The 12,107-nt window shown below is 42.6% G+C and overlaps 1 protein-coding gene across 1 annotated transcript in view; it reads right to left on the bottom strand.

Moving 5' to 3' along the window:
• Positions 1-10,417: 10,417 nt before the first annotated feature.
• Positions 10,418-12,107, bottom strand: part of ZNF644 (zinc finger protein 644) — a gene marked incomplete at its 5' end in the record, with an annotated part of 133,432 nt that continues 131,742 nt past the window's right edge. The window contains one exon of the mRNA XM_080925022.1: positions 10,418-10,691. Within this exon, the coding sequence (XP_080781148.1) occupies positions 10,684-10,691 (8 nt within the window). The 3' untranslated portion in view covers positions 10,418-10,683. The remainder of the gene's footprint in view (positions 10,692-12,107) is intronic.

Here is a 12,107-nt window from a genome sequence, read left to right as displayed (position 1 = left end):
TAAAATCATCTATTAAATTTTAGAACTTCCTCTTTATTTGGCAACTACAATGCAGTTAAGTTTCTCTCGGAACAATGCTTTCTTAATTTTTCTTCTCAAGCTGGCTTATCAGAAGGTTCATGGAGCTCTTCCGGTGAGTGAAAAAAGGGTATGTTTGTCTTGTGAAGAAATATTTAAATAAACACTGTTTACACCAGATGTCTGGGGCCTGTCAGGCAACCAAAGAGCAGTAGCCTCGTTTTATTTATTTATTTATTTATTTTGCTGAGAGGATACACCTGAGTCACAAATGCTCTGTCATAAGTGACAGTGTGTGAGAGAAGTCATGTGAAACTCAAGTCAGATGTTTGGTGAGCCCGAGGCAAATGTTTGGGACCCTAACTCAGACTGGGGCACTGCCTGGCTTTCAGAGAATGTCAGTCCTCACCAGTGGGGAAAGCAGGTGCTGCTCACTGACGCAGTCCCTCCTGGGCCAGGGCCGAAGAACTGGTTTTATACACTATCCAGGAAACTCTCACTGGGCTCTGGGCACGTGGTTTTTCAGGCAGGACTCCTCTTCCTTCCATATTACTTTTAGGTGGAAGGGTTAATCTGTCCATGGAAGAGAATTCAGAAAGTTATCTTTCAAGGCTAAAGACGGCCATTTATCTACCCTGGTACTATCTCACCTCAAATCCCAGTTGAAGACTAAACTCTACGTCCAGGAGTGAACTGCAGGAAGAGCTTATTCCTAAAGAGTCTCTGAACATGGAGGTTATGCTGCTGGCTCCTCTGGGACCCTAGGAGGAGGGAGAACATGGTACTGTCCTCAAAGACACAGGTTTGGTTCTGAGGACATTTTTATGAGCAGCTTGAGGAAAAGCAAATCCAATGACAGCCTGCACGTAGGTCAGAAGGATGCTCATGTGAAAACATCTGGCAAGTGGAAGACAAGGGCATATAGAAATAACATCACGGTGGGTCTTCACAGCCACTGGGCAGTTTCCAATGATTCTCCAAAACCAGATGAAAATAACTGTCAGAGCATTCTCCTGAGAAAAAATGTGTGTGTGTGTGTGTGTGTATGTGTGTGTGTGTGTGTGATGCATTGTTCTCTCAGACACTGAGAACAGGACTTAAGGCCTTTCTAGGGACCTACAGTAAGAACAAACATTCCTTTCATATTTCATAGTGGGGCCGAATAATGACCAAGTCCCTTTAACTATGATTTAGCCTTGTTTTATGAAGACAATAACTTAGGCAACACTCTACCCAGCACCATTCATGGGAACGAGAGGAGAAGATTGATTGCATGAAGTAGCCTTAGAGCAAATCCTTCCTGACATCTAGTAAGAGCTGGTGTGAGGCACACTGAGATTTTACAAGGAAGTTCTGCCGTCCATGCTTATGGTTGCAGAGTTGTGTCCACAGATAATTGTTCTCCTTTGATCCAGGGAAGACACAGGAGAAGTTTGGACCTTGATTCAGCTGGTGGAAGGCCTCGTGGAGGAAACATCACTCAGACATAGCTTGAGTAGACTGTAGACAAAGGAAGGTGTGGAAGGGGGAAGTGGAATGGGGAGAAATAGCTCAGACAAGGTCCAGATGAAGCATTCCTTCATATCATATTATCATAGACCTGGAAGAAGCTTGCTGTGGCTGGAGGGTGTGGAGGGAGGCGAGATGTCTGGAAGGTTTGTGGGAATTCTACAGAAGGGCTTGCTTTATCCAAGCTAAGTTGTTTGAACTTGGTCCTCTGAGTATCAAAGAAGGACTTTAAATAGATCAAACTGAGCTTTAGCTACAGCACTGTGGTGTCAGTTGCATGACGAATGAACCCACAATGGCCAGAGCTGGGGAAAGATAACTAGGAAGCCATTCATTCACTCCCTCTTTCCATCTTGAACATTGGTGAGCCCGGACGATGCACTGAGAACTGCTCAGAGGCACCTGGAGAGGGTTAGTGAGAGAGACCTCGGAAACCCACAGCACCTCACGCTTGTAGGCAGCCGAGTGTGGCAAGTGTGAACAGTTCTCCTTCTATACTGTGTGCATCCAGAGGTAAGTTCGTGACTGTCTTTATTCGTGTGTAACCACATCTGCTCATAAGGAAAGTCTGAGGAACTAAGTAGAAGCCTGGAAGAAACCTGGCAGTAGTCCCTCAGGACTTGGAGAGTGTGACCGTCCATCTTCAACGTGAGATGGTATCTGCTACCTCTCACTGGATTCAAGGCAGAGACGTGAAATCTACTTTGATTTCAGAGTTTTTCGGACCCTCTCAGGGCCTGTTGTGGATTGGATCTAATGCTATTTGTGTTAATTTGGCTCCCAAAATTACATGGGAACCTGCATGTCTGCCTGTAGGACAATGCTGAGGCTCCCTGCCGCCCAATTGGCTTTGATTGATGAATAAAAGTTGCCGTTGGCCAGTGACTGGGCAGGGAGACAGATGCAGGACTTTAGATTTCCTGGGCAAAGGGACCACGGGAAGAAGTTCTGAGAATCCCCATGCCAGGAAGAGAGCCTGAAGAATGGTCCCAGAGGCCCCTCCTCTGATTGGGTCTAGGGGAGCAAAGACAAAATATAAATTTTAGGAAATAATAATTTAGGAGTATTGGAGGGGAGGCTTAGCAACGTAGAAGCTTGGGAGTGGCCCAGTCATTGAGCTGCCTAGGGCATATTAAAAACAAGGCTACTTGTGCGTGTGTATCATTCAAGACTCCCCAACATTGCACTGCTGGGGAGTTAAGAGCAAATTAACTATACTACCATTACAAGGTCCCCTACATAAACACACATGCAAAGTATCTTTATCTACAAGATATGTTCCTTTCAGACTTGGTACCCCAATGTTCCCGTGAGGTCACCCCCACAACGCTCTCTTCCTCTCCCTTTGTATCCTGTTTGTCCACTGGAGCGTCAGGACGCTCTTCCTCACCCTAGTCCTCCTGGTAATACTCTCTTTGTGGGCCCTAGCTAGGGTTCTCTCCCTGACAGGTGAAAACAACATGCATTTTCCATCTTATCGGATAGGAACTATTTCTAAATCCCGTAGTGGTTCAGTCCATTTTGTAAGTGACAAAACTTACAAAGATCCAGACTGTCTCTAGCCCACTAGATTAAAATGCGACGGTCTTCATACACCGTGAATGGCACTAAAATTACTAACCATTTCATTGCAAGCTTATCTTCTAAGGAACTGGCTCTGAGTTCTCTCCAGGCTGTGTCCCTACTTTGTGCTCCTGCCTCCTTTGTCTCTTTAGATACTCATATTAGGTCACAGTTCAGCTGCACTTTTTTTTTAATGCTTTCAACATATTGTTTTATATTATTTTTTAAAATTTTTTATTAGATACTCTGTATTTACATTTGAGATGTTATCCTTTTACCCGGCCCCACTCCCATCCCTCCTCCCCCTCCAATTGCCTTCACAAAGGTGCACTCCCTCCTGATCACCCTCTCCACCCCATTGCCTTGGCATTCCCCTACATTGGGAAAATGTGCCCTCCCTGGAACAAAAGCCTCTTCTCACATTGATGCCAGACACTGGTATCTTCAGTTACATATGCATCTGGATCAATAGGTCTCTCAATGTATGCACAAAGGTTGATGTTTTCATCCATAGGAGTTTTGGAGGGTTTGTTTGGTTGATAATGTTGTTCTTCCCATGAGGTTGCAACCCCTTTCAGCTTCTTAGGTCCTTTCTTTAGCAACTTCATTGGGGTCCCCGAGTTCAGGCCCGATGGTTAGCTGCAAGCATGCTCAGCTGAATCTATATGACTCTATCAGCTGTGCTTTGCACACAGATGCTCAACCCCTACCCAACCCCTCTCTAGAAGTCCTGAGTCAAACTTTGATCTACATGAACCCAAAAGAATGGAACCAGACCCCACATTCCTGGTTCTCATGGCTCAGACGCCTACTTCGATTTCTAATTTCTCTTGAAAGCACCATCATCTTCCTGCTGGTGATCCTTTAGTGATGACAACCAAATGTTCTACATTCTCTGGGTTTCTACAGAGATTAAAAATGGATATTGTCTATCCGTCATTTATTGTCATTTTCCCAGTGACCTTGAGACTTCTAGTTTAATTCACTAGCTACCAATTTTGTTCACTACTGTGTGCGTTCATCGTATATGTCAGTCCTTGAAGGTCTCAGGAACATACAGCAGACTTCTCATTAAAGCCACCTTTTCTCCAAACAAGTAGGCTTAACCAAGGATTTAACCTTGCTAAGTCAGGTTCAAGGGTGCTTCAATAGTCAGTTGCTAAGAATCAAGGTAACTCTACTTCTAGGGTGGACTGTCTTAGTCAGGGTTTCTATTCCTACACAAAATATCATGACCAAGAAGCAAGTTGGAAAGAAAAGGGTTTATTCAGCTTACACGTTCACATTGCTATTCATCACCAAAGGAAGCCAGGACTGGAACTCACACAGGGCAGGAACCTGGAGGCAGGAACCTGGAGGCAGGAACCTAGAGGCAGGAACCTGGAGGCAGGAACCTAGAGGCAGGAACCTGGAGGCAGGAACCTAGAGGCAGGAGGAATGCAGCTTTACTGGCTTGCTTCTGCCTTGCACAGCTTGCCTTCTTATAGAACCCAGGACCACCAGCCCAGGGATGGCACCACCCACAATGTGCCCTCCCACCTTTGATCACTAGTTGATAAAATACGTTACAACTGGATCTCCTGGAGGCATTTCCTCAAAGAAGGCTCCTTTCTCTGTGATAATCCAGCTGTGTCAAGTTGGCACAAAACCAGCCAGTACATGGACTGACCACTGATTGAGGAAAAGAAGACAACCAGCTAAATAACATGATTCCAATGGCTAGCCTGGGCTCGTCTACCACCCAATGGCTAGCCTGGGCTCATCTACCACCCTTGTTCAGGGTTTCAAAAAAGCAAGTGAGTAAAAGCTCAGATAGCAGAGGGTATTTTTTCAAGGTTTGCCCAGAATATTTTTGCTTCTTAGTGATTAAAAATAGATCTCATTGCCAAGTTCAGAGTTAGTGTAGAAGGTGCAGATGGAATGCAGAGGAGAAAGTGAGCACTTGTTCAATAACTGCAACTAGCCAACCTAACCCACATGCTTTCACTTTGCTGCTGTGGACTCTCCATGGAAAACCAGTGCAACAGTTTAATGCTATGCAAGCCAGACAAACTCTTCAGGACACACAGCAGGCCTCTCATCAAAACCATCTTTGTCTCCAAACACAGAGACTCAGGACAGGGATCACTCCACTATAAAGTCAGCAAAAGGGCACAGAGTTACCACAAAAATCCCTCAGACCTGGATTCTCAAGGACTGATCTGTGTTCCACAGTTGTCAAACATTGTTTGGTGTGTCTCTTCTGTCATGGTGGAGTTGAGGGGAACAGGATAGTGAGCAAGACAAAACACATGGAGAATGAGATATGGTCCCAGACCCAGCAGGTCACAAAACTGTTGGAAAGAAAAGAGATGCTGGGCACCACCCAGAACTCGGGTGGCACAAAAGCTAGTGGTGTTGTGTCACTGACAGCCACTGTGGGTCTGTCTTCCATGGTAAGAGTCCTCTTGGTGAGCTAGAGTCACCAAGCAGGAAAGGTTTGGAATTGAAAAGGGTTTTGAAAAAGAGAAAGGAAAGTTACCAGACATAAGCTCCTAAGGAAAGCAAGTGTAGTTTAATATAGTCAGCCAAAGCTAGCCATCCTGGAACAGAAATGGAGGCTAGTAGGAGACAGATATGCCTAAATAAATGCTGTGGGATGAGACATGGCTGCTTTGACTGCCTACATGACAGAGTTCTAGTTCCCAAGGAATCCACTTATGATCTTGGTAAAAGAATAAGGAAAGTTTTCGATAAAGAACATTGATTTGGTGATATCTAATTACAAAGGAAAGAAATTAAGTTGGGTACCAGTCAGGAGATTATTGGCACAATCCAGGCATGGGTTCAGTGAGTTGAAGCAGAGGCTAGAAAGAGGGTTAGACACATCCATGAGGCACCACAGAAGTCAGATTTAATGCCTACCTCATATGAAGGCATGTTTTGTAATATATTGGGAAAATATGTCTATTCCTAGTCTATCTATGGCAACTTACCAAGAAGAAAAATTATTTCAGTATAGAAGACCAAACCAAAAGGTTGGTGAGATGGCTCAGTGTGGGAAAACACTTGCCAAAAAGCTTGATGGCCAGAATCAAGTCTTGGAAACTACATGGTGGAAACAGAACCAAATTGCTTCCTGAACTAAACACATACACCTCTCCTCCTCCCTCTCCTCCCTCACCCTCTCTCTGACACACACACACACACACACACACACACACACACACACACACACACACACACACACTGTAACTTAAACACTTTTAAAAAGTAGATAAATTCACATTGCACAATAGAGAATTTGAGACTCTCTCTCTGTGTATAATTGCTGTCTGCTTGTATGCTTACAAGCCAGAATAGGGCATCGGATCCTTTTATAAATGGTTGTGAGCCACCATGAGGGAGCTGGGAACTGAACTCAGGACCTCTGGAAGAGCAGTCAGTGCTCTTAACTGCTGAGCCATCTCACTAGCCCTTTATTTGCATTTCTAATCTAGGGAAATAAGCAAGGTTAAGCAACTTCCCAAGGCTGCTCACTTAGTAAGAGGCAGAATTTGAATGCACTTCCTACTCCAAAGCCTCTTATTTCCCCAGTTGAAGAACATACTGTGCAACAAACTGAAAAGAGCTTTGTTCTCTTTAAAAAATCAGAATCAAAAGATTAAAATTTTAGGTGTTTGTTCTATTTAGATGATCAAAATTTTAAGATGCATCATCTCATTCCTTTAATCCCAGCACTTGGGAGGCAGAGGCAAACTGATCTTTGAGTTCAAGGCCAGCTTGGTCTTCAGAGCTAGTGTCAGGACAGCCAAGACAACATAGATTTTAAAAAGACAAACAAACAAACAACAAAAAGATCCCCTGGTTTTTAAACTGCTTCAAAAAACCAAAAAAAGTAAACCAGAATTTTAGGGTATAGGTTGATGAGTTTTGACATTTTTTTTTTTAATGTAACAAGTTAAGTCTTTATTTAAGGGTTAGTACAACTTGCAATTTTCTTACATTGGTGGGCTAGACAGATAATAAAAAATGAGAGCAAAGGTTATTAAAATTTATGTGGAGACTAGCACAGATTGGAAGAACTACAAAGTGAATTCTTTAAGCACAAGAGAATGGTGGTTTTATTTTTTTTTTTTTTAAAAAAGCACAATATGAAAGAAAACTCTTCAGCCTCAGATGCCTAAATACACCATCAAAGACTGCTCAGTTCTCAAACCCAGCATTCCTGATCCCTCCAGAACTTACACTTCATGTAGAATATCAAAGCCAGCGGGATAGTAGGTGTCCCAAAATGTCTTAATTCAGAGAATTAGTGTTAACTGAGCCTGATTAGCTCCATTTATCTCTAATTAATTACCTTTATCTAATTAGACACTTTGTTTCCAGTAGACATGGAGTCAAGTAGACTAGATTATTAGTGTAGTCATTGTGCCTTTACAAAATCCTGAAATTAATGAAATGTGCAAAGGAATCTGTAGTTCTAATTGCACAGGTGTTGCCTTATGGCAAAGCTTTATCATCTGATTACACCGAGGGGTCATTAGTGACTTTTATATAGAGGATGAGCCTATGAGATGTACCTTAGCAACAGCTCATTAGTTTAGGGTTGTTACTGTATTATTTATTACTTCCACCTTCCCCATTACCTAGATTGATTCATGGACCTATATATTCTTTCCTTTCCTCATGCAGAAAAAATAAAATAAAATAAAATAAACCACCATTCTGAAGAGTCCAGATGCAATGTTGGAAAATGCAGAAGTGCATTTGTTCATAGGCTACAATCTGACTCCTTAAGACAAAAAAAAAAAAAAAAAAAAAAAAACCACTAAAGTTACGTGTGATTGGAATCAGTTTATGGTTATTTCCTATGGAAAAGAAACCAATTTAAAATTACTAAGTAGTATGAAAAGATTAGTGTATTTGTTTTAAACAACACATGGCTCTCTCAATGTTCTAACTCTATATCAAGGTATGTGCAGAAGAAAAAACAAAATACTCCTTTTCATTAAAATATAATTGCATTTATTTTCTCTGTATCTTTCCAAAATAGACTGGTAAGATACAATCTCTGTGTGCACCATAATATTTATAAAACTCGTTTTATGCTTCTGTTTCTGATGAGTCTGATGACAGATGGAGAAAGTTAACCATCAAAAGCACCTTTGCTTTTTCTCATGAAGTCATGTGCACACAAATGACTACCATAGCTCAGTCTTTGGAAGAAACATGTTTTTCAATATCATGGGGGTAATTAAGCACCTAAAATCAAATTCTGCCATGGTCCTATCCCAACACATAAACATGTTTATTGATGATACAATAATTCCTTTAATTTGTCAACATAAGTATGTCAAATGAGGTTCTAAAACTGCTTCTCTCTGTGTTGCCCAGCTCTCCCCCAATTCCTCCACTGCTTTGAGCCACACACTGCCTGCCATTCACTTATTGCTGAACCTAAACTCGTGAGATGATAACGGGAAACTGTTCTGTAGAGCCTGACACCTAATTTGAGTAGTAATAATGAATATTTAATGATCCTCCTTTCAAGCATGAACATAAAACTTTTCATGTGTGCCTTACTAAAATTATAACCATTAATCTAAAAATTATTGTTGCAACTGAAATAATAGCCAAGAATTATAGATTATAGCCAAGTCAGGATACTGCATAAATATTCTATACAAACATACACACATAGAAGGCTACAGCCTTCTGTTTTCATTGGACCCAAGTCCTCTCTTTGAGGAATATGGAAGTTTTGTGATTCGTACATATCCCAATCTGGATACAAAAGGCTAGTATTTTTATCAGGAAATAACTATAATCATCATTTTCACTCCTCCTTAAATTCTGCTTAGACATTCATAGCGTCTAAATAAAAATATGTATATTAAAATGTCGCCCTTATAGAGGGAATATTTTTAGGATGTTCCACCCAAATCAAAGCAAGGACAAAGTTTATCAGAAAGGTAGAGATTTTATACCTTAAATTTTTTTTTTTAAAAAGTGAGTGGTGTTTTCCAGTTTGTCTGTCTATAGAAACCATAACATGACTCTGGGGGAAAGAAACTCTGGGAACTGCATGACAACTTTAAAAATGGGTTTTGTGAATTGATGAAACTTTTTAATTATACCGGTTCTGGTATCTCCCTAAGATTTGAGTAATTTCATACGCCTGAAATATTGCAGAGAAACACATGTCTCCCTTGACGGTTGGCTCTGATTTCATTGTTACAGGGAAAGAGAAAACCAGTGCGATTGTGGTTGTGAAAATGTTATTCTACAGCGAATCTTAGCGCATGTTATTAACGTTTTTTAAAGTATGTGCTTATAAAACTCGAGGGGGGAAATGGCTCAATAATGTGGATGAAAATACCAAGAAAAATCTGACATTTCTCCCTTTCCAATCTTCCTTGACAGACATGCAGTGTCTAACTGTGATGGCCTATGCCTTTAACTCTCAGGCTGTTTGTTGTAAGGCTAAAGGTGAATAGAGAGTTCAAGGCTAGCCTGGGCTACACAGGGACACATTGCTAAGGGGAATGGGAGAAAATAGTGAGGAGGGAGAGGAAGGGCGAGAAATAAGTTCATATTCCCATTGAATGGCACAGCAGATGCCCAGGTCATCAGAATGGTTCTGCCTCTTCAGAACTCTGGTTTGAAAGCCAAAGGCAAGCGTGTTGGGATTCAATCTCAAACTGTGTGCAGTGTCACTGAACACATTCCTGACAGAGCAGGTGTTTTAGCTAAAGCCAGGAAGAAGGCAAATGGGAAACGCATGCCCTCCTAGCAGACAAGGTGTTTCAGATGTGAAATGGCAGTGTCCTCTGGTCACCTGTACAGACTCCTTACGCAGCCTTGCTGCTGTTCCCACTCAGATGTGGCCTTTAGTAGCTGTGGTCTTTGTCTCTCTGTAGATCTCTGATCTGCCATGCTAGGTTTCTTTTGATAGTAGATAATTATAAAGAAATCTACACTGGTTAATTATACCCAAAGTAAACAAATGTGTTGTTACATATACACAGACAATGCACTGGTAATGAACACAGGTGCAAATACTGGGAAGTTTATCTTCTCCTTCACTGTTTTGTGGCTCCTTTATCACATCATATTCCAGCAGAGGGGCTTTGGATTCATTCCTTAGCACCGTGCTCTAAACAGATGTAGAGTGGGACGGAAGGATGCAAGAAAAAACCCACATGGATACCAGAGGTCAACAGGAAAGTGAGGGGGTCTTAAGGCATGGGCAGCCAGAGAGAAGAAAGCTGCAGCTGAGGTGTTGAACACACAGAACCGCAATACTGCAGTAAAAGTCTGTTTATTTATCAAGCTGGTGGGGAGTGTGAGGGGTAGACGCCCAGAATGAACACACAGACCCTCATGCGCTCACGGACTCTCTTGTTTGAAGAGTCATCAGCTTAGTGCAGAGCCTCTTCCTCCTCGTGGGCTTGATGTGTCTGCTGCCAGGCCATCCTCAGCAGCGCTGTGGGGTGGTGACTAATTGCCCCCGTAAATCACCGAGCACCACTGTGCTGCTCCGTTTATTTTTCTGACAGTAATTTAGTGCTTGCTCTTTCCCACACTTGTCATTCCGTGTTTTTCCTCACATTAGAAGCCTGTAGAAAAAGGACAGTAATTAACGGTGCAGTACGCACTCACGGAAACTCCTTCATCATATTGTGATAATTGTGCTCCTTGTCTGTCAAGGGAACCTCTGTTTCCAAGCTCCATGCAGCACAATTTGTCAACCCTAAACTGAAGACACTGAGATCTGAGTGGAAGTGAGCTGCTTCACACCAGCTTTCTGATTTGTCCAAAGAGGTCATTTATAGTCAACATGCCATGATTTTTAGTCTGATCCACACAATAGGAGGAAAGACAAACGGGATCTACCTGGATTCTCTATGACTGGTAGGATCTGGAGTACAGGGTGAACTGAGAAAGGCAGCACACTCTGAGACATGGTGAACAGCCACAAAATGGCTTGGAGGCCCTTCTCTCATGCCGGGGCCCTTCCAGCATCTTTGTGAGTAATCAGAGCAATCCTCATGCACACGGGGCGCCACCACCCAATTTCATCTAGATACATGTGAAGCTCTCCACAGCGCTTCCTGGAATTGTGTAAAATGTTACTTGGTTGTTGCTTCAAGGGGTCTCGTGGAATAATTAACTGCCACATGATTGGAAACCATCGTGAAGGCAGATCCCCGTCCGTAAGTATGCTAAGTGCTGTGGGTCTCTCAGAGCTGGCTCTTGTGTTTCAGGCGTCTGGGAAAATAAGAGCTGGCGCCGCACTTTCCAGCCAAAAGGTTAACTTAATAGCAGCATATCAAGGAAATATTTTTGAAGCGACTTCATATTTTATTGAGGTTTTTTGACTGCTCTGCCCCTTTCAGTCTCTTTTTTTCTTTTTTCCCCTTTCAGCACTTGCACCATTTTTAAACATCCTTCTCCCTCTGTCATAGACAGAGGCTAATGGGATGTGTGGTCGAGATTTTGGGATCCATCAATGCCTCTGTCTAAAATTAGCATGGACCCCATACATGAGCTGCCAGAGCTGTCATAGCCTCCAGCCCCTGATCTTCATTATCCGTCCACGTCCAGTGCTACCTGTCTCTCCCCGAGATGGAAACCTGCAGGCCCAGCCAGCCCTCACAAAGGGGTCCACCACAAAGCCATCCAGAAGTTCCCCCAGAAATGTGGTTAAGAAAATAAACGGCACTCTGGCTGTTCCTTAACGTGGTTCTCTCCAGAGAAGGTGATGTCTCTCCACAAAGGCTTTTTGGTGGGAATCAGTCTATTAAAAACTATTAACATAATTAGGAATCTCCTGCCCTGGCAACCATGGAGACCCAGCCTTGATTATTCACGTCCCCTCATTGTTACTGGGTCTCTTCTCATTTACACTGCGTGACCCCCACTGCTCACTGGGAGCTGGGTCTCTGTGCTTATGAGGGTTGCTTGTTTCTTTTTTCGAAGAGATTATATCGGTAACTGCTAAGAAGGTCACGATAAAATGAAAAGAGTAAACC

Source organism: Micromys minutus, assembly GCF_963924665.1.
Source record: "Micromys minutus genome assembly, chromosome: 11".
Taxonomy (NCBI): domain Eukaryota; kingdom Metazoa; phylum Chordata; class Mammalia; order Rodentia; family Muridae; genus Micromys; species Micromys minutus.
Note: the sequence above shows the minus strand (reverse complement) of the source record. Positions and strands in the feature narration are given on the sequence as shown.